The sequence below is a fragment of the Diorhabda sublineata genome, chromosome 8, assembly GCF_026230105.1.
Source record: "Diorhabda sublineata isolate icDioSubl1.1 chromosome 8, icDioSubl1.1, whole genome shotgun sequence".
Classification (NCBI taxonomy): Eukaryota; Metazoa; Arthropoda; class Insecta; order Coleoptera; family Chrysomelidae; genus Diorhabda; species Diorhabda sublineata.
The window spans coordinates 16,817,150-16,840,048 of record NC_079481.1 but is presented as its reverse complement, the minus strand read 5'-3'; the positions used below and the strand labels follow the sequence as shown (position 1 = coordinate 16,840,048).

General features: G+C 31.4%; 1 protein-coding gene across 3 annotated transcripts in view; it reads right to left on the bottom strand.

Moving 5' to 3' along the window:
• Positions 1 to 22,899, bottom strand: part of LOC130447949 (protein diaphanous) — a 141,138-nt gene that overhangs the window by 16,484 nt on the left and 101,755 nt on the right. For all 3 annotated transcript variants that reach the window (XM_056785023.1, XM_056785022.1, XM_056785024.1), the window contains 6 exons: positions 18,000 to 18,139; positions 8,718 to 8,904; positions 8,169 to 8,345; positions 7,885 to 8,037; positions 4,359 to 4,477; positions 4,016 to 4,151 (listed from right to left, as the gene is read on the bottom strand). In XM_056785023.1, coding sequence (XP_056641001.1) covers positions 4,016 to 4,151; positions 4,359 to 4,477; positions 7,885 to 8,037; positions 8,169 to 8,345; positions 8,718 to 8,904; positions 18,000 to 18,139 — 912 coding nt within the window. The remainder of the gene's footprint in view (positions 1 to 4,015; positions 4,152 to 4,358; positions 4,478 to 7,884; positions 8,038 to 8,168; positions 8,346 to 8,717; positions 8,905 to 17,999; positions 18,140 to 22,899) is intronic.

Sequence of the window (22,899 nt, the reverse complement as noted above, 5' to 3'; positions counted from 1 at the left end):
TATATCCTAAAATTTCACATTAGGTACACTTAGACAAAAACTGATGTCCTAACCGATATTACTAGTACCAATTAATACTAATAATAACTAAAAAGTTGCTATTTATGTCTTAGTTCTTATCAACACACAAAAATGTTAATTTAGAGGAAGATGAACTTTATATTTAATACTGTTTAAACAGGTTCTAGAATTGAGAAAGCAAATATAAACCTGATAGGATTAATACATCACAAACATTGCCTAGTATTTATAGACATTCCAATAATGTTGAAAAGTTAAGACAGATACAGTCGGAGAAGAATTCAGCAGCGCTAGGTCTGGAAATGAGCGAGAAAAACAGACGAAATATTTGAAAAGGCGCAGAGGTGAAAGAGATGGAAACAGGAAATTAGAAATAGAAACTAATGCAATCAATCACAATTTAGTACAAACTGCTTTCACAATACTTAAATGTATGTGTTTTCAAAGTTTTTTTTTATGAAAAATTACTAAAATAATTTGAGAAGTAAACCATTTTAGTTTCCAAGTAAAGAGTAAATATTGCGTTTCTTTTGATACTATTTTGCATAAAAATTTATTAAATTTGTTTATTATTGAAAGTCAAAATCGAAATTCAAGTTGTGATGAATGTGCTGACCCATACTTTTACAAAAAAGTTATTGGAGCCAGTGAAGATTTAATGTGGCTTGTACAACTGTGTTAAGGATATTACGACACACCAATCTTAGCATGTGGTACATAATCTACAAGTTAGTACTGAAACTGTTCCATTACACAGAGAAAAATTTAATTTGAGATCCAGGTGCCCTATATTAACCCGAGACCATCAAAGAGAAAGACTACATTTTACTATAAAACAAAAAAAAATCAGGTTGAGGTGTGATAGAGAATGCTCAAACATCACATTATTTTTTCTCAATATATATAAATATATATACTGTGCTTTTCAGATAAAAGTATTCACCTTTAATAACTTTTGTAATACTGGTATTTAGAAAAAATCCCAAAACACGTCAATTTATGTTGGAAGGGGCAAGCATTATGGCTTATTTAAACTTACTGGAAAAGCCACCCCCTCACCCCTAGCAGCATCCCCTTTATTTTTTTAAATTACTTTTCATATTTTTTATATAAAATTTGGATACTCCTCTTTGAGCTGATTTCAAAAATGTATAATACTTGTAGGTTAAAGTGGTTAGTTTATGAGATAAACAATTTTTCTTTTAAGAGCACAAATTTTACTTATTATTCACTTTCACCTTATTTGCCTGTACTAAAATGGGTTGTACAACAGTTCAAACTCTTTAATCTTTTTAACTGTGCTATTTATTCTACTTAAAAAATCCAAACAACAAAAAACTCTACTTTTTATTAAAGTTTGACATTGTCAACTAGAATTTGTAGTCACTATTGATAGTGTAATTTGATATATTATTTATTTTGTTTCTCTGAAATGGTTTACTCTTTGCAAGAAAGAATTGAAATTGTAGGTTTATACTACCAAAATAATAATTGTGCAAGAGCTGCTGCTAGAATATTTAACGAATTACATGACGGAAGACATGCAACTCATAAGTATGTAATTCAACTGATGGAGAAATTTACCACAACAGGGTCTGTTTGCAATAAAGTGCATAAGCGAGAGGGACTCGTAAATAACGAAGCAATCCAAGTGGCAATTTTAGGGCAAGTCAGCTTAGAGGCTCAACAACCCCAATCGTTGTCAACAATAAGTAGAGCGATCGGTGTTTCATCTTCTACAGTTTTCCGAGTTCTACATAAATTCAAGTACCACCCATACAAAGTTAAGTTGATGCACGAGTTGAATGAAGATGATTTTGATCGTCGTCTAGAGTTTTGCGAATCAATGACGCAAATTATCAATAACAATCCACAATTGTTAAACAATATTTGCTTTTCTGATGAATGCTCATGGTCATTAAATGGCTTAGTAAGTAGGCATAATTGTAGATATTCGGCTGAAAGTGATCCACATATTATGCGTGAATTCCATACACAACATCCCCAAAAGTTAAACGTTTGGTGTGGTATCCTAGGTGACCACATTGTCGGACCTTTCTTCATCAACGGAAATTTAAATGGTGAATCATATCTTGAGTTACTCAGGGAAGGGGTTGACCCACGTATTACAACAATAATAGAAAATGATGATAACCTTTCCGAAGATTTACTGGTATTTCAACAAGACGGAGCTCCCCCACACTATGCTATGCCTGTCCGACAATTTTTAAACGAAACATTCCCCGCTCGTTGGATAGGTAGAAGGGGGCAGATGATGGAGTGGCCACCTAGGTCACCGGATTTAACACCCCTAGACTTCTTTTTATGGGGGGTATTTAAAAACAAAAGTTTATGCTACCCAACCAGAATCTCTGGATGATTTACGAGAGAGTGGTTAGAAAATGAATGTCGACAATTAAATCCAGCCGTATTAAGCAATGTCAGAGAGGCATTTCAAAATAGATTATACCATTGTATGGAAGTGAATGGTACTCATTTTGAACACTTATTCTAACTTCATAATAAATAGCACAGTTAAAAAGATTAAAGAGTTTGAACTGTTGTACAACCCATTTTAGTACAGGCAAATAAGGTGAAAGTAAATAATAAGTAAAATTTGTGCTCTTAAAAGAAAAATTGTTTATCTCATAAACTAACCACTTTAACCTACAAGTATTATACATTTTTGAAATCAGCTCAAAGAGGAGTATCCAAATTTTACATAAAAAATATGAAAAGTAATTTAAAAAAATAAAGGGGATGCTGCTAGGGGTGAGGGGGTGGCTTTTCCAGTAAGTTTAAATAAGCCATAATGCTTGCCCCTTCCAACATAAATTGACGTGTTTTTGGATTTTTTCTAAATACCAGTATTACAAAAGTTATTAAAAGTGGATACTTTTATCTGAAAAGCACAGTATATATAATACGTCCCAAGCCCGATCTTGTACGGAGTCGAGCTTCGTACAATGAATTTGTACGTACGTAAGTAACGTAAGTTGGTTTCGTATACCATTCTGTTCTTATGTTATTGTTAATTTTATATAATGTGACATCAAGAAAATTGATTCTATTATTTTGCTCAACCTCGATTGTGAATTGAAGTTTTTCATGATAAGAATTGAAATAGAAGCTTCCATAGCACAACCATCAATTTGTTTGTATATTTCATTTTCATATTTGAAATATGTTGTAAGTGTGAGTTCTACAACTTTTATAAATTTAAATTGAAGTATTTCTGTATTTTCTTTAATTTAGTCCTATTTTCTCAATATATTTTTCACAATGGTAATAGGAATATTTGTATATAAAGAAACCACATCTAACGAAATAAATACATATTCATTAGGAATTTTGATACTTTTAATTTTTTCTTTGAAATCCCATGTGTTTTTGATATAGTATTTGTTTTGATATGAATTTTGTTTAAAAATATTTTTCAAATAATTATATATTGGGGTGAGAGGAGTTTAAATACTTGAAACAATCGGTCGAAGGGGAATGTCAGGTTTGTGGAGTTTTGGTAAACCATATATTTGAGATTTCTTGCTAATGCACAATAACGCCAGGGCGCTTACTGCTCATGTCGTCAGAAATTGTCTACAAAAAGTTGACACTGAACACACTGTTTACATTAACCACTACATCAACACTCACAATTACAATAACCAAGTTATCGTCTTCAGTTTCTGAAGACGATACCTTGATTACACAGTGTAATTATGAGTGTGGTGTAGTGGTGGTCTAAACAGTGTATTCAGAATGAATATCGCCAACGCTTCCAGAAATTCCAACTTAGTTATGATTATTCCACTGTCAATGGAACTGAACAGGTACCTTCAGTCTCTGTCTACAGTCAGGCAGTGTAAATGTGAGTGTCGGTATAGTGGTAGTGTAAACAGTGTGTACATTTAATTATAATTAATATAATAAATTCTTATAATACATCAACACATTTTTTCAAAGTATTCAATATTGTAATTGATAACTAACTTACTTCCATAACTTCTAAGAACTTATCATCATCTCCTTGTGGCACCCTGTTATTTGCCACATCTGTCTTCAAATTTCTTATACTACTGTCCATTTGTTTCAAAGTTTTTTGAATGGTATCCAAAGACACACGACTAGCTCTAAAATAATAAGATTTTGAGCAAGAATGTAACTAGAGGTAATATGAATATGACCTTTTGAGAAAAGAATGAAAAAATACTAATTGTAGAACATGAAATGATAAAATTTTACTTCTCAGGTTTTTATTGATTTACGTTATTTATTATTTGAAAGAAAATTTTCACAATAACAAAAAACAAATATATAAATAAATAACTACTACTTACTGATCTATGTGAGGCATCTCATCATAAAAGTTTATTAAATCTGGGAATTTGTTCTCTATTGTTTGTACCAGATAATGAAGAAGAGTATGTTTATTAGAAACATCTTTAGTGGCGGTTAACTAAAATACAAAAAAATATCTTTAATAATTAATGTTTCAACGTAAAATACAATCATTATCTCTTCTAGATTATCGCTAAATAACCGCTAAACCATAGTTGAAAACTGTAACAACCCAGACTTATCTTCTAACTTATATAAATGATTTGCTTTTATTTTAAAGAAATATTTTTATTCATTTTGTATCTTGAATATGCAGTTGACACGAAATTTTACGTTTTTCAACAAATTTTTTTTATTGATTTATTAATTTAAAGAATCATTTTCGAGAATAATTTTCAATACATCATCAATATAAAGTCATAAAAGGTGTTTCCAAAAAATATTGCTGAAGCAACTCCTGTATTACTGATATATACGCAGTGTGTTGAAAAATACAGTGAATTCTCTTTTCTTGTAACGTTGATTTGAAGACTGGTAGCATTTATGGAAAACGTTTGCCTTTTAACCCAACGGGATGAACCAGATCATGCATTTTTATGAAAAAGAAAGAAGTCCAATCTGTAGGTTTTTTTTCTGGAGTTTATAGTTGAAATGAGTTCTGGTCGCAATACGGCCACCTGTTTTTTGCTGGACCTTTGTAAGGAGAGATGAGTCACATGTTTCCTATTGAAAACTTGTCTCGCCATGGGGCAAAAGCCATGGCATATTTCAACATTTTGTAAGTTGCTTTGACACTGTTTTCCAACTTGGAGCAAAAATCATGCTCAAGATCAAAGCTTGCGGCAGATTTAAACACGATATCACTAAACAGGCTTAAGTAGAAGATTGACATACCAGAACGGAGTAAAAAAGGTCACCTCTTATCTCAACAGATGAGGTTATGAGACATACTAATTGATATAGATGCAGGATAATTAATTGTTGATATAAAAATTCGTTTAAAGAATTTGAATCTGAAGGTAAGAGCCATACTAGATTATATAAGTGCAGGATAAGTAATTACTACAATAATAATTCATTCATAGTATTTTTTATCTTGTCTCAACTCATGAGAATACGAGAATTTCTAGCTGCCATAAAAGCAGCTTGAGTAATTATCGGTGTGATAATTCCCTATCAAATAAAGTAATTGTAACAAATCAGGAAACAGAATAACGGAAACAAAGCTTTGTGATGATTGTAATTCTATTTATAGCATATGTGAATCGAATAGCCGCCTAATTGTTCAATAAACTGACGAATGTATCATTAGAATCTCTAGTTCCCAACAACTGGTATAAAACTTGATTCACAGTACTTTTCAATTTGTGCTTCATATGGGGAAGAGTTTACAGCTGGAAACTGATTAGTTCACACATTTTAAAACCAATTCAATCGGGCTTAGTTTACAGCGACTTGGCAGAATGGAATCCAAATTTAATCCAATGAATAACAGCTGCAAAAGAGGCTCTAAGTATTAAAGAAAATGCACAAAGTAATAAACATTGGTAGAATACTAAAACGGAAAACTGGTTGACGAAAAAAAACAATTATATAAGAAATTATTGAACACAAATAATGAAGATCATGAAAATATAAAGACAAGAAGAGAGAAACACGAAGCAAGATTAACGTAAGAGAAACTTGGGGCAGGAATTGTCAAGAAAGAGAGGCATACATTGGAAGGTGAAAGTAAAACATGAAAATTCCTTAACAAAACTAAAAACAACGAAAAGACTAACACATTACTACAACTAATACCCGCAAAGGAGAAAAGATAAACATATATTCAACAGTAGTTATAAATACGGCGTAGCAAATAAAAATTAGTAGAGCCGCAGGTACAAGTACAAGACCTAAATGGTGGGATTATACTCGAAAACTGGGAAATAGCTTACATCACTACTATACATAGAAAAATCAACAAACTAAAATTCAACAATTATCTTGAAATACCGTAACAAGTACAAAGTAGGGTATATAGAAGAAAAATAAGGAATCTGATACAGCAGGAATACACTAATTACGAAGAAGAACGCAGAAGAACAAAGAAAACAGAAAGAAATAAAAAAAGTCCACCTAATGTTTTACAGATTTACAAAAGGTACCACTCTCAAAATCTCACAAAGGCCACCAGGAACTTATATGAAAGATATGAAGTCTGCAGTAAAAATTGAAAAAAAAAGTATCGGAATCCTTCTCAGTCAACAAAGGTGAGACAAGGGTGCTGCATATCATCAACACTTTTAAAAATATACGTTTCAAAAGTTCTAACAACTTAAAAGAAGAAATTTAAAGGAATGGAGATCCAAGTCAACGATGACCCGTTTATACACCCTCCAATTTGCAGATGATCAGATAATGTGTGCAAACGACAGTCATCACTTGGAATACATGTACACAAACTGAAGGAAGAATACGGAAAATGGGGACTGCAGATAAACGTCTAAAAGACACAGTACCTATGTATAGAGAGGATATAACCGACATACAACTAGAAAACAACGAAATTATAACAAGATGTGGGAAAGTTATTTTTTACAAAGATGGGACATATGGTACAGAAATAAAATATAGAATAAACAAAGCAAGAACAATAACTAAATCTCTAAAAGTGGAAAACAACGAAAACTGAGGATCTACAATGCAATGATTAGGAGTAACTTTGGTATATGGATCCGAAAGGTGGACAATAAAAGAACTAAAGAAAAAAATAGAAGCCAGAGAAATGCACGCACTAAGAAGAGCAAATAAAACATCAAAATTAGATCAAACCAGGAATGACACAATAAAAGAGCAAGCGAACCTGAACGAAACAATTATAGAATATATTGAGGAAAGGCAGTTGATTTGGTAAGGACACGTGCAGAGGATGGAAGAGGAAATATTGCAAAAGAATAATGAAGTGGATCCCATAGAAGATAAAGAGAGGAAGGCCAGAGTGTGGCAATTAGGCATTGGAGAATAGTCCAAGTACCAATAAGATTTATAATTTGTTTGTTAGAATCCATGACATAATAATGCCCAGTCTGTTTTTATGCAAATAATTTCAAGTAACCATGGATGAATTAATTTGTACTTCGAAAATAATACTCTATTAGAAGAGATTTAGTATTTTAAATTTTTTTAAAAAGATAATTCATTTCATTCAACGTTTCCCGCATTTTCTTCTCACTCACTGATAAAATAAAATCATAGATTGCCATCACTTCGCAAGATAAGTATTTCTTCAGACAAAACGAGTGTGGCGGCTTATTATCCCTATTTATTAGTTTTTTAATTCTCATACTCCTTCTTGGGTTTTGTATTCATTAGATTTAATCTTTTACTCCTCTGAATACAGCTAAGATATTATTTTAAAAGTTAGATTAGATAGATAACAAAATATATCACAAAATTGTCAAAACTCACACAATGGCCAGACATCCTTTTTGAGTTGTAGTCAAAACCAAGATTCTAAACATTAACATCAAATATAACATTTACCTTAGTTAGAAAAGACATTTCAAATCCAAAAGCCTGGGCGTTTTTACTTCCAGAATTCATGTAATTTCCAATAAGTAAAATAAGTTCCAAAATTCTTGCAAACTTTTTGCTTTTCTTTACCTCATCACATGCCGCTGTAGCAGAAACAATGTCCTGAAACATTTTATATTAAATTTCATTAATGTAATCGATTCCAGAATATCTAGTAATAAAGATAATATTATAAATTTAAATTTATTTTTTTTATTCATTTTACAAACATTATAAAATCAGAAAATACTTACGGGTTTTGTGTCTTGTACCATTTCCACATAATGATGTTTAAAACTAAGAGATTTCAACCTGGGTAATAGTCTTTTCACTTCAGACATCTTAACACAGAATTGTTCAGCTTCTGTTAGTTCTTTATACTGTTCTTTGAAATTCTGTAATTTGTTCAGTTGATCGGCTGGTGGCAAATACTAAAAAAGAAAACAAATGAAAACAAAATTTCAAATAAAATTCAATTTTTTTATTTTCAAATAAGTATTAAGCATCTTATATACGTTAGCATTAATGTTAGACTGCTTTCAAACCCATTTATCATTTATTTTATTTAAGAGATGGTTTTGACCGACCTTTATCTCGATTATCTGCTTCTCAACTTTTTTGGGGATTTCTCTGTTCAATATTCATATAAGAATCATCTCATCTCACATTTTTAAATGCTTGCCTATTGGAAGTCTTTTATATGAATTTTTTATAGCTAATAGTAAATTAAATATAATAATAAATAGTAAAACTTAAATTATCAGATCTTAAATAGAGTATTTTTATAAATGAATACTTCTTACCTGTATAAGTTGTTCAGTAACATTTTCTGATAAAACTTGTTCATCGCACCTCAACAAAGCCTTCTTGATGTCATCATACAGCATGTGTTTTAATGAACCGCCTAACAATATACTAATGTTTTGAGCAGATTTTCCATCCAAAACTTTCAACTCCTTAACCTTTTTCATAGTGCCAACGTGGTTACTCCTAAAATTGAGATTTTTTAAGCCGAATTTTTTAACGAAAAAACATTAAATAAACCTTCTCGAGTTAGCTGCTTGTTAATAATTTAAAAATAAAATATGAATCATGTGCACTACTACAATAATATGATGTTGCAACATATGTAGGACTATAGTTAACCAACTAAAACTATTTTATTATAAAATAATTAGTTTTAAGGTTAATGTACTGATACCCTACCAAAAAACTCAAATAGATTAGTGGATTTAAATAATAATTATTTTTAGAATCTGAAATATATTTATCCATTTATTTTATTGTATATGCATCTTCGATTTAGAAATATTCAAAATTGTGACTGAAAGCAGTGAATATAACTTATTGTAACTGTGTGTACCGGATACAGAATATATACAGGTTGTTTAACCAAACTATGGGCTATATTTATCTTCTATAATTAAAATCTAAACAAGTATAGCTTTGGCTACGAATATTATATAAAAAAGACCTAAATAATTTAAGCAAAATTTATAGCTCCATTTTGTAAATTCTAATAAAACTACAAACAATTTAATGCATCTAAATGTTCTTGATTTTAGATCTCTTCTGTTTTAAAATTAGTTTTTTTAATAATTTTATCTTCTAAAAATTATTATAAAAACTAATTTTAAAACAGAAGAGATCTAAAATCAAGAACATTTAGATGCATTAATGTATCAAAGGGTCTAAGATATCAGAAATTGAACAAATAATTGACTACTGCTGTATATTTCAGATGTAAGGACTATGGAAAAATTAATTATTATTATTAGAACAAAGTTCTAGTTTGATTTTATTCTTATTTTCATATTCATGATGAAGGTGATCTATTGATTAATATAAATACGCAAATTGTCAGTGTCAATATCATATTTTCATAAAGACTTAAAGAAAAGTCCAAACGTCAATTTTTATCTTTCTTTTAAATATTTCTCAACTAAAAAAATAATTTTGAAACATAAGAGGCCAAAAATCAAGAAGATTTGGAAACATAGGAATATTATTTTATATAGGTATGTTGCTGTCAGTTAATTTTTATCATAAGATTTTTATTGTGAAATGTCCCGATTCTACAAACCACGACATAGATATGCAAAAGCTTTGTGAATTGTTGCTTTCTCTCTGTATAAAACTGCCCATATCTTTTGGTCCAATGACACACTAGCATGCATTTGAATAAGAAATTTCAAGAAGTATCAATAATGACTCTAAAAAGCTATAATTCGTAAAGAATGGGTTAAATCTGCATAATTACGTCAGAAATTTGGCAGGTTTAAAATTGTCAGTTGAGATATGTTACAACTTTCTTTAAACATGGAATTGGAGACCGAGACCATCTTTAAAAGAAAGCTTTTATTCAAACCATGGGAAAAGATGAGGTAGTCTTTATTTTAAAGCTGTTCAAAGAATATTATTACTGTCTCATATCCTTTCTTTAAAGACATTGGAGAAATATGCCAATTACATCAGATTTCAAATTCTGATAAAACCAGCTTCATGTAATTTGTCCAAAAATCCTTCTCGAGTTTACATAGAACTAAGAAAGAAAAAAATAAATAAATAAAGGAATTGCAAAAGCCGCAAGAAAAAATAAAATCGAGAATACAATAGATGATCACCAGAAAAAATGCCCACTTATAAATTTTAGCAAATGTTGGATTTTATGTCGTAATTTTTCCTAAGCGAAAAAAAAATGGAACAATTGCAGTTCACATCGAGAGAAAAAATATTTGCAGAATTAGTTTATTGTCATATTTACTTGTTTTTAAACGGGATAAAAAAATAAAATTTTGGAAGACCGAAAAATTGAAATTGCTTGAAAAAATTGGATTATAAGTGCTCCGAAAATCAGAGTACTTTGTAACGAGTTAATATAATACTAAGAAAGAAAAAATTATTAAATAAAGGAATTGTAAAAGTTGCAAGGAAAAATAAAATTGAGAATACAATAGATGATCATCGGAAACAATGTTGCCCGCTTATAGCTTTTAGCAAATGTTGGATTTAATGTCTTAATTTTTCCTAACCGATAAAAAATAAGGAAAATGGAACTATTGCAGTTTACATCGAGTGCAGAATATGTAATTTTTTATTTGGATCATAGATTACAGTGGTCCGAAAATTAGAATTCCAAAAAAGTCTGAGTATTTTGTAACTATGTATTTCTGTTCACCTGAGCTGAGCGCTATGAAATTGGCCTTAGAAGAAACTTTTTTAGCTACTTTTTTAGTTTAGTTAACTTGGAAATAAGAGATTTTATCATTTATTTTAACTGTTTTGCAATGGAATTACAAGCTGAATAAAAAGCTTCGCAAGCTTGTCTTATTTCAATCAAGGTGAATTAATAATTATAATAGACTGATACAAAGTGTCCAAATGAGTATTTGTTTTGTTGACTATCAGAGTATATTATTTTGAAAAGATAATAGTGACCATCATGTTTCTGGCATTTTTCGAAAATAAAACAAAGATTGATGATAACACGCCCTCGATATTCCTGTCATTTTTGACCTGATGATTTGTTCCAATTGCGTTAGGGACGTCGGATTATCTTTATAAGCCTATTTTTATGGTATCCCCATACAAAATAGGCGAGGAGGCTAAGGTCGGGACTTCAATAAGGCCATTTAAGATTACCTCTACATGAAATCTTATTTCAGAATGTTTCATTAGTTTCAATTACTTGATTTGATATAAGGCAGGTGGCTCTGTCTTGATGAAACCACCCTTTTGAGTGCATACTTGCAGTGACGACAATTCTGCCTATTAATAATATTATTGTCGTGAAAGTTGAATAAACAGTATGTTTTCAAAACTTTTTATCAACGCCGCATTACGTTCGCAAAATTTAATCGATTTGCATAGTCCGTACCAATCAATTCTTGTATCAATTGAATTTTGTACACTTTAAAATTCAAATATATATTTAAAATTGAGTTTTTTTTATATTAAATGCTTGGTTTCGCTTTCAAATGGGAAAAACGGGTTTTGACAAATTAGCGCCTTTATTTCTTCGATTGTTTCCCGATTGCAGATTAATAAGAGCGAGCAGAGTTTTGCATTGCAATTAAAACTTTAAAAAAGACAGATTCTACGATTTTCTCCCCGCACCCACGGCTTCATCAAATTAATTTCAGTGCTAAAATAACCAACCGAGACTCTTTTTGGACCATCGAACCAAAATTGTTTTATTAAAACTCAAGAATCATAAGCATTTAAGAGAATCTGATTGAAATGATAATCTGATACACACAAGTTTAAAACAATGAACAATACGAGTAATTTAAATGTAAAAATAAGTACGTTTTGTATGAAATCCGGCCTTTAAACTGTATTAACAAACGAAAAAAGACGGTAGCGACCTTATATGATTTTTCCACAGAGAAGAATGTATCCTCGTTGTTAATTCAGATTTTATTTCAGAAAATCTTGGACATTAAATGTGAAATAAAGCAGTGGCGATACATGCTTGATCTTTATACATCATTCACATAGTCCAGCGATGACGAAAAAGTAATATTCTTAATGTTTATCATACAGGCACTAACGTATGAAATTCCATGAGCACCGAAGAAGACATTCATTAGTACTATAAAGTGAGAAATTGAGCTCTTGTTATGCATCAATAGATACTCCATTTCAGAATAAATAAAAAATTATGATTCGTCGTGGTTTTTACCTATCCCATAAGTTGGAAGTCATTTTTTTGTAGCTTTCTGTGGTTCAGTAGTAAAAATTAAGACATCATTTTGAGATACTTTCTCCCTGTTAAAATTGTTATACATTAACAAAAATTTGCCAGTGAAAAAATCCACAATCTCAATATTCTCTTAGAAAAATAAGAAGCGTCAGGTATGAATGGGAAAGCACTGGGACATGCCTTAGGATGTCACATCGAAAAAGTTTAGCTTTCAGAAAAACTATACCTCAATAATAAACTGTAAAAGCAAGTGGGACCAAAACACCTTATAAGAAATGAACAGAAATGCCATTAAATGGTATACGTATGGATCAAAAGCAGTAAATGGAACTAGATTAGGAGTGTACGGACCCAGAACCAAACATGCTGGAAGACTGGGCAGCGCACCAAGAATTTTTCAAGCAGAAATTTATGCAATTGAAAAATGTGTTCGGTTCAATCTAGAGAGGAACTATCGCAACAAACAGGAGATTATCAACTTGTCCGATAGTCAAGCAGCCATTGAAGCTCTAAGCTCCAATATTATAAAATCCAAACTCGTTTGGGATTTCATGGAAAAATTAAACAAGCTAGAAAAATAAAGTAACCCTACGATGGATTCAAAGACACACCGGAGTGAAGGAAAATAAAATAGGTGCTAAGCTCGGTAAAGCGGGGGCAGACAAACTATTCATAGGATCTGAATCCTTCTATAGTATCAGCTGCAGAACAATGGAAAAAGCACTGGAAAAGAAGGTAGATAGGAGCAAAACCAATTATTGGGACAACCTACATGGGCTGAGAAAGGTAAAGACTCTTTTGGGAAACTATAACCATAGTAGATCTGCAGAATGTATCAATCTAAGTAAGGGCAATCTACGAATACTAACAGGACTTCTATCGGGGTACAGAGGACGAAACTTCTATCCACATTCTCTCGAAGTGTGAAACAGTGAGGAACTCCAGATCACTGCTCCTGGGAGCGCATGAAAAGAAGACGAAGATATCTGGCAATTAAAGCCATCCCACATTCTAGACTTTTTAAAAGGAGTGGGACTAATGAATCAGCTATAAACATAAGGTTCTCCAGTATCGCAGCAAGAAAGGGGGACACAATAGATCCTTTGGGTCGCAGTGTATACGAGACCCCAAATGCATACATAAATACATACATGAATTGGAAATAGAGTGACGAAGATGATAAGGTAACAAAAGAAAGTAAGCCATGACGCAGCTCGTGTTGAATGCCTTATTCAGTATTTAGAAGAAGAGGATGACGCAACATTTTCTGATAAATTAGTGTTAAAAAAACTCCAATTTCTAATAAAGAAAAAGTTTCAATGTAAAAAACAGAAATTTTTTATTTAATGTCTAAAAAAATAAATCTAATTATTCTTCTTCAAGTAGAACGTTTTGTTTATATTGAGTATTGTGTGTATAACTTTACAATTTTGCGGATTATCCGCGATAGCCGCGCCATTCAATTTCGGGAGTTTACTGTATAAAATTTGCTGTACATATTCATTCACACATAGTCAATTTTTCGGTTCCTGCAATTTCATGAATACTGAATAGAAAGGCAGATCAAATCAGATTACCCAGTTTTTTTAAGCATTCATTCGATTTTTATATACAAACGAGGTAACCAGTTGAAAATACGTGCAATATACTTTGTTTTTGAAAATAATAAATATTTAAGACCTTTCTGGTGAACAAATCTAATACAAACAGGAGTACACGAGAAGCTATACGACTATAACAACTGCAATTATTCACTCTCCGTAGAATTTTAATGACTAATTTGTTATTATTACTCTTGATATATTACTTCAAACATTTTCCTTTTATTACACATTTCATGAAAATCAAAAAGTGAACTAATGGATCATTAATGATAATTCATGCATGTTAATGTTATGTCACACCATTCACAGCGAAGTGACAACATTTATATGAATTTACCTGATAATTGAAATAATTTTAGATGATGAATTGCAACAAGCCGAGTTATATCTGCGAGTTCGTCTCATCTAAACATTTTTATTGTTAAAAAGAAACCACAATTGAGTAAATATGCCTTATTATGTTATATATGGTTATAAACGGTTGGTACATGGCTTAAGTGTAAACTCCTGAAATAAACAAAGTTGATTTAACCCATTTTATCTAATATAGAAAGGTCATAAATAAAAAAAGTGTGATTATTTTTCAATCTATTCTTTTTTTATTTCAACACACTGTTCAGAACGACAGACAAAAGCTTCTATGCAACTATGAAAATATGATGCATCTTTAAGAGACAATAATGTTTGTAAGCCAGTTTCTTCGTCACTGTTAAAGTCTTTGTCCCTAAACTCAACTCAGCTTTGCGAGCATAAAATAGTCAGACAGGACCAGATCAAGTCTATATGATGGGTGTTCAATCTCTGTGAAGCCACATTCGGGTTCAGTAGCTTTGGAGAGCGAAGCAATGGGGACAGGAGCATTGTCATAAAGCAAACGCACACCTCGGCTGATTTTGCCACGCCTCAGCAAGTCAGAGTTATATGCCAATCAAAAGATACTCTCTCTGTTCCAAAATATTTTAGCATAACTTTTTTGGTGCATTTCGTGACCTTTGCTTTTTTTGGCATGGGCTTTTTTCCGATGTCACTCCATGGAATCTGTTTAGGATGTCAGCTTATAGTAAAAGACCATAGTTTCATTACCTATTACAATTGATTCGATTACTTTTTCTTGGTCGTCGTGGCAAATTTCTACAAATCGGTCACAGTATTATTCTCGACGTTGATTCTTAAAACACTTGTTTTGGAAATGTCTATCTATGCTGTCCTTTTCTTCCTTCTGTTTCCAATTTGTTGATTGCCTTTATTAGTTCTCTCGTATTAGCCAATATTGTTACATTGTCTGCATATGTTATACAGCTTGTATTTGGTTTGTTATAATATTATTATTAAATTTTGCTTTTCTCATATTAAACAACCTTTTTCGACTCCATTTTATTTCTTCTGTTAGTGTTTCTAGATATCTTACTTTGACTTTCGTGTTTTGTAATATAACTTTTATTAATATATTCAATTCTCTGGGCACTTTCAGTGTTTTCAAATCTTCTATCATTTTTTGTCTATTTATTGAGTCAAACGCGCTTTTAAAATCTATAAAGATTGGCAGAAGAGCTGACGCAGCTGTAATACGAGGGCGGTTTAACAGAAGAATAAATTGTTAGAGAAAAAGTTTCTTTACTGTAAAAAATATTTTAGTTTTTCAGATATTCTCCATTTAATTCTACACAAGGAGTTTCTTTCTTTAAACAAAATACGCGTCTGTCTATGTTATCATCTCTACATTTCTCTCTTACATTATATGGAGTGAAAGTCTTCACTAAAATCATGTCAATACCTGCTTGCAATCATTTCTAACTAGTTTCCATGTTTTGCACAAGTAATATGATCTTTGATAATTTTTTATAGACAACCACAATACACAGGTAGCTGCAGAATTGAGCAGTAGGATATCAGACAATAAAAAGAGTAAATAGACATTAATAAGTATTTTTTTTATTTGTCATCATTTAAAGTACTCGTTTTAGATAATTGTGAGGTAAAAGATAGAATTCTGGATTTGGAAAAATTTAGTATTTACGAAATTAGCTGTGTATAAGAAAGTGGTTTCCTGGATCGAAATGTTTCTCGTGAAAAGAAGTGCATTGTATATTAGCTATTATGAAAATATCGTTCAAGATGAAGAAAAAAAAATTCTGGTAAAGTTTGAGCTCTTAATATCAATATTTAGAGGTGCCGCATCGTGATTTTTGATTTCTCATTTATATAATACGGGATTTTTTTTTAATTTTAATATACTCAAAATAATATATGATGACTATCATAATATTTAGTAGTTTTCTACAAAAAAATGTCTTAAAACATAAAATAACATATTTTTCGTGATTTTTTCACTTTTACTTCCCAAATTTATTGAGAAAAGTTTATATTATATTCGAATGGAAACGTTGTAAACTGATTTCAATGTAACTGATTTCAAATAAAAAATAATTGAATAATAATAAAAAATCTTTACAGTACTTCCGACTATATTAAAATCAGATTTCAACGCTTTCATTCGAATATAACATAAGTTTTTCTCAATAAATTTGGGAAGTAAAGGTGAGAAAAATCACGAAAAATATGTTGTTTTATGTTTTTAAGACATTTTTTTGTATAAAACTATAAAAGATTATGATAGTCATCAAATATTATTTTAGGTTGAACTTTAACCGCGAATAACTTTTAACCGAGTTGAAATTATTTTAGACCTTTTTTGAAGGCCGTTTAATTTTCCTCAAAAATATTTATTTCCTTTTACTACATAATAATTCACTAAAATACATTATAATTCCTAAAAAAAGTCCAATGTAAATATTGATAGTGAGAGCTTTACCAGAATTTTTTTTCGTCATCTTGAATAATATTTTCGTAGTACCTAATATAAAATGCACTTCTTTTCACGAGAAACATTTCGAGCAAGGAAACTACTTTCTTATGTACTTTCTAGCTAATGAATTATAAAGTGGATTATGAGGAATAGGCCCTATGTCCCTATTCAGTTTGATATATTATTTTAGGTTGAACTTTAACTGCGAAAAACTTTCAACCGAGTTGACTACACAATACTTCGTTGAAATACAAAATAAAATCCCGTGTAATTTAAACCTCTAAATATAAAACATTACTAGAATTTTTTCTCGTCATCTTGAACGATATTTTCATAGTAGCTACAATTTTTTTTTTTTTTGGCCCACCCTATTGTGTATATAGGTAGGTCAACTAAATTCCAGTTTACCTTTGATCCCTAGAGACAATAACTTTGTTATTGGAACGCGTCCCAGATAATGTAACCAGCATGAATACACACAGACAAACTTTTACTTATTGTACCAACTTAGCAAAACGATTTCTTATATAGGTAAGTTAATAGGGTTAAATCAACTTGCCAACTAGTTTATAAACGTAATTATAGTGGGACTATGGCAATCAAAACACTGAAGTGTATACCCTTTTCAATATATATTCCGAGCTTTTGAATATTTATTTATTCATCATCGGATCCTGAAATTATAATCAAAGTTCAAGTAATTTTTAATAATTTTTAATAATGTAATAAATTATACAAATTTTTACATTGTACTTTTACCATAATTTTAGTCGTTGATGATGAATACATAAGTATCCGAAAACTCGGAATATATATTAGGAATAGTACACTTTGGTGTTTGATTCCCACAAACTCACAACTAATACTTTTGTTTATTTGATAAGTGAAGCAGAGTTCAAGGTGATATTTCACTTCAATAGTACATCTAACATAATAAGACTTCGAACATCAACTAACAAAGTTTACTTACTTATCAGTAACGTCTTCTGTTAATTTGGCAGGTTTCGATGAAAACTTTTTCGCTAAACCATCAAGAATATCTGGTTCTGCCAATTCTTCTTCTTTTGCTTTGACCCAAAATGCTTTTTCTGACATCTTTTGTGGCAGAATCTATAAATTACAAACCATAATGAACATGATTGAAGAGAAATATAATGTTCTAAAATTATTAAGATAACTTAACTGAAAATGATTGGTATTATTATTTTAAACATTAGTTGCATGGTATAATCAGAAAAATTCAGGACAACTCCAAAGAGCAACTAACACATGTCGACAAATTTAAATGAACCTCGATAAGTTGTAGTGGTCGCATTCCTAGGATACTATTGTAATTGTTGTTATCAATTGAGTAGCTATAAAACCTAAAGTTAAAAACTTGTGGAATTTTCGTGAATATTTCTTCATTGTAAAACAGTTGAAAATTAGTGATTTAGTTTCAAACTTCGACGATCATTTCACGGGCACTTAGTTATTTCACTATGTAGCCGCCAGATAGGCGTTGTGATTGAGGATAGAAAAATTGAATAATCAACTTCCACTTATAATGAATATGAAAAACACGAAGTAACTTAATTGGAGAACAGGTAATACTGTATAACGCCTTCAAACATTTAAAACCAGGACAACAATAGATCCACGCTGCTCTATACAAATTGGTCTCGGTTTTAAGACCTGTATGTAAAAGCTTGATTTCGACTGATAATGCTGGGACGATAAATCTTATAGATAATCTCTTATTAATATCTTGCAAAACCTACTGACCAAAATAATTATGTAAATAATAAATAAAATAGGAAAGAGCGATGGAACAAGGATTCAGATAGAAGATAATTGACAATAGACGAAATTTTCATCCTCTGACAAATCCACAGAATATCAAAACCTCCTGTTCCTTTGTTTTGTCGATCTCAAGAAAGCATTTGATAGAGCTCAAATATTTGACATCATTGATATACTTTGGGAACACAGGACACTCTTCAAAACCGAAGTTCCAATACTAATAGGAATTCGACAAGGTGATAGTCTGAGCCCATTCTTGTATAATTTAATTATGGATAAATGAATAGCATAAAAGAAGTTTCTGGCGGATACAACATGGGACAAAATGAAGATATTATGCTATGTCGACGACGCAATCTTGATAGCCGAAAACGAGGATGACCTGCTGTGTTTGCTACATCGGTTCCAAACAATAGTCGAAAACCTTAATATGCAGATATCTGTAGAAAAAACTGAATCAATAGCAAAAGAGCCTACAAGATGTGAACTAGCTGTGAACGACAACCACATTCACCAGTGTTTGCAATGTACATAATTGGGAGTTGAGATCACCAGCGCCAGAAACTTACAACAAGAGGTATGAACCCAAGTAAATAAAGAACATGATAACGGCACCAAAGATGAAAATGGAGTAAGCCTAAGAGATGAAGTAAGAAGCCAAACTATAAGAGAAGATCTGAAAATTCAGGATATAATAAGATTCACGAGATCGAGATGACGATAATGGAGAGACCACGTCGATAGAATGATGAGAGATCGATAACCTTAATGGACAAAGGATGAAAAACCAAAATTCAATGAGATTTCTAGGTCGATCTCCCAAGAGATTGCACGAAAGCTGAATAGTAGAAGAAACAAGACTAAGAGGAAGAAAAAGAAGGATAAGATTTATCACATATCGATATAGCCACGATATAGTCATACTTTGGAGAGACAAACTAGAAAATAAGTGAGGAGAGGAGGTGACAAAAGACGCTCAGTCACGGTTAAAGATGACCGATTTCTAATGTAAACAATAGCCGTCTCTTCATCAGTACGTCTCAAATTTACAACGTTCTCTGTATAAATAAATCAAGACATACTTTTCTACAAAAAACACAGCAAATTGTCAAAATTGCTGAACTTGTAATGAGTGGGTTAGCTATCTCTAAATGATTGGCACGTACTGAAAGACACGTGAATGATACTCCATAAAATAACCAGTTGGCTGGACTATTTTTACATAAAATGTCTTATTTGAAATATTATTCGGAAATTTTTTCAGGCATCATACAATTCCTAAAGTAATTTCTTGCAGGAAGATTACATATCATTAAAATATTTAATGGCATGATCTCCCCTTCTGTTCTAGTATACCGACTGTAGCGATTTTTCTAGGTATTGTAGCACTTCTGAAAATCGTTGGCTGGAGCATCTATAGCATCCACCTTAATCGATTGAAAAATCGTTCCTTTCTCTTTTTTTCCATAGAAATCGCTGGAAATACCTCCGGCGAATAGGATGGCTGTAGTAGCACTGGAAGCTGAAAACTGCATCACACTAAACGTGCAGGAGCATGGTGGATTGTCGTGATGTTGCACCAAATTGTTCTCGATCTCAGGGCACACTCGGTTACCCTTTTTCGAAGTCTATGAAGTACTTCGATAAAGAATACTCGATTCACCAGGTGAAACGAATTTCTTATGTACCACCCTGCGGCTTGTGAAAGAGCAGATAAGCATTGTTCACACTTTCGATTTGCTTATGCGAGCTTAAATTTATCTGCTATCATTCGAACCGCAATGATCTTGGCGTGCACATTTGCGCGTTCGTGTCAATGTGCAACTCGACTGGCCTCCCTCTTCCCACTTCATCTTCTACGCTTTCACGACCCTTCTTAAAGATTTTATGTCATCGAAATACTTGAGTAAAGTTCATAGAATCACCACCAAAAACTTATCTGTCTTAGTTAAACTGATGGCAGAGAGAGAGTATATGGTCGACGTGGAGAACAACGTAAACAATTTAATTTTACTTTTTTTTAGGTAGTGGTTCAAATATGGTGTGCGCTGATATATGTAAATTAACACCAAGATAATGTCTTCGGGCTTTTGCAACATCTATTATAAAAACTTATCTCTCATTGCAAAACACTGCTCGACCGCATGTGGCTCGATGTTTATGAATATTTAAATGAAATATATGAATATATGTTAGGTAGACGACTTCAGTTGTGTGACACCTAGATAAAATCATCGGAAAACGGGAGGATTGTTTCAACAAATAGTAATTAATATCATCAAAAGTCTGTCAAGATGAATAATTGCAGTCACAAGGGCTCAAAAAGGAATAACCCATTATTAAAAAAAGTATGTGATAGAATCAATTAAATTTTTTTTAAAATAAACTAGCTAGTATAATCATCTTTATTTAAAGAGTATTTTTGTTAATATTAACTTTTTTAGATGGTAAACAGTGTAAAGAACCTGTATGATAAACAAGAAATTAGCAAAATTATAAGATCCAGAAGACTAGGATGGCTGGGATACTTAAAAAGAATGCCGCAATCAAGAAAGGTCAAGAAAATGACTAATATAAATATGACAGTAACGCGAAAAGAAGAAGACACTAAAAGAGATGGTATGCGGAAGTACAAGAGGAAATAGAGAAAATTATTACCACACTATGAGCCTAGTGTAGTACGATCAACAAACTTTGAAAACTCTAAAATCAAAGTTCAAGACAAATGGCTAAAAAACTGATATCTCCATGGAAGTTCAGATTTTTATTTCACTGGGTGACAAATTTTCAATTCAACCTTCTTTAAAAGAGTTCACAGTTAACAGATTCTTAACAAATTTCTTAAACCTAATTTCAGATTTTGATAAATTCAAAAAGAACTTGTTTAGAGCTAAAGCAACTAACATGATCACTAATTTTTTACTCGACAAAGAACATGATGAAATATTATTAACTAGAGCAGACAAAGGCTATGTTAGTGTGCTAATGCTCAAATCTCAACACAATGAGCTAGCAAATAACATTCTAAATGACACAAAATATTATAAACCAATAGGAAGAATTCCAATTTCAACCAAAATTGAAAAAAAGTATAGATTTACTAACAAATATAAGAATTTTTTCACTGAGAACGAACTAAAAAACTTATGATCAACATCAGCAACAATACCAAAGTTTTAAGGCTGCTATTTGATTAATGTAGTTAAACATTCTTCAGTAGAAGCCTTCTGGCGACATCTCCACTTCCAATTGCGAACCATTAGTCAAGTAGATCTCTAGCCGTAGACAGCGATATATAAATTGAATTATTAGGTGATTTAGAGCGTTTGCCTATTAGGAACGTGACACCAAACTATTTTTCAAAATAAATAGAAGTTAATAAACATTCGTTCAAATTTGATTGAAAAAAGTTATTAACAGCAAACTTTAAATTTAATAGTGTGTATAATGGTTGATAATGTGATATTGGACTTTTGCCTACCACTGAGCCAAATTTTTGAACAATTTTAATTTACACATATGTACAGCATTTATTATAGAAAAGCTGATAGATTTTTATGGAAACAGTGAAAAAAACTAAAGCTAATCCAATGAGACATAAATGAATAGTAATAACAAGTAATTAACCTACCAGAAAAAAAGTAAAAAGGTAACAAAATTTGAATCAATCTCAAGTTCTGCTCTTTACAATATCAGGAATGGTGTCAAAACGTTTCTTTTTTAGAACATTTTTTATTTTGGGGCAGAGCCAAGAGTCGCATGATACTAAATCTGGCGAGGAAAAAGGAGTGAAACTTTTCTTTACCAATAACTGTCAGATCGAAAGCTACTTGAGGCACAGTTTGTTATAGTGAAAAAGAAAGTCATTGGCTCATATCCAGGTCTCTTTCAAATAGTCAGTCGCTCAGATTTTAACAATTCCTGAGATATTAGACATTTTTTCCCAACTTGAAATGAATAGGCATTTCTATAGAAGCAGACGCAATCTATAGGCGGTTCAAGTTTATCTCTAATTGTCTTAACAATGAGAGTATTTATCATATCAGTTGGAATATTCATTGCTATAAGAATTAATTAAATTACCATAT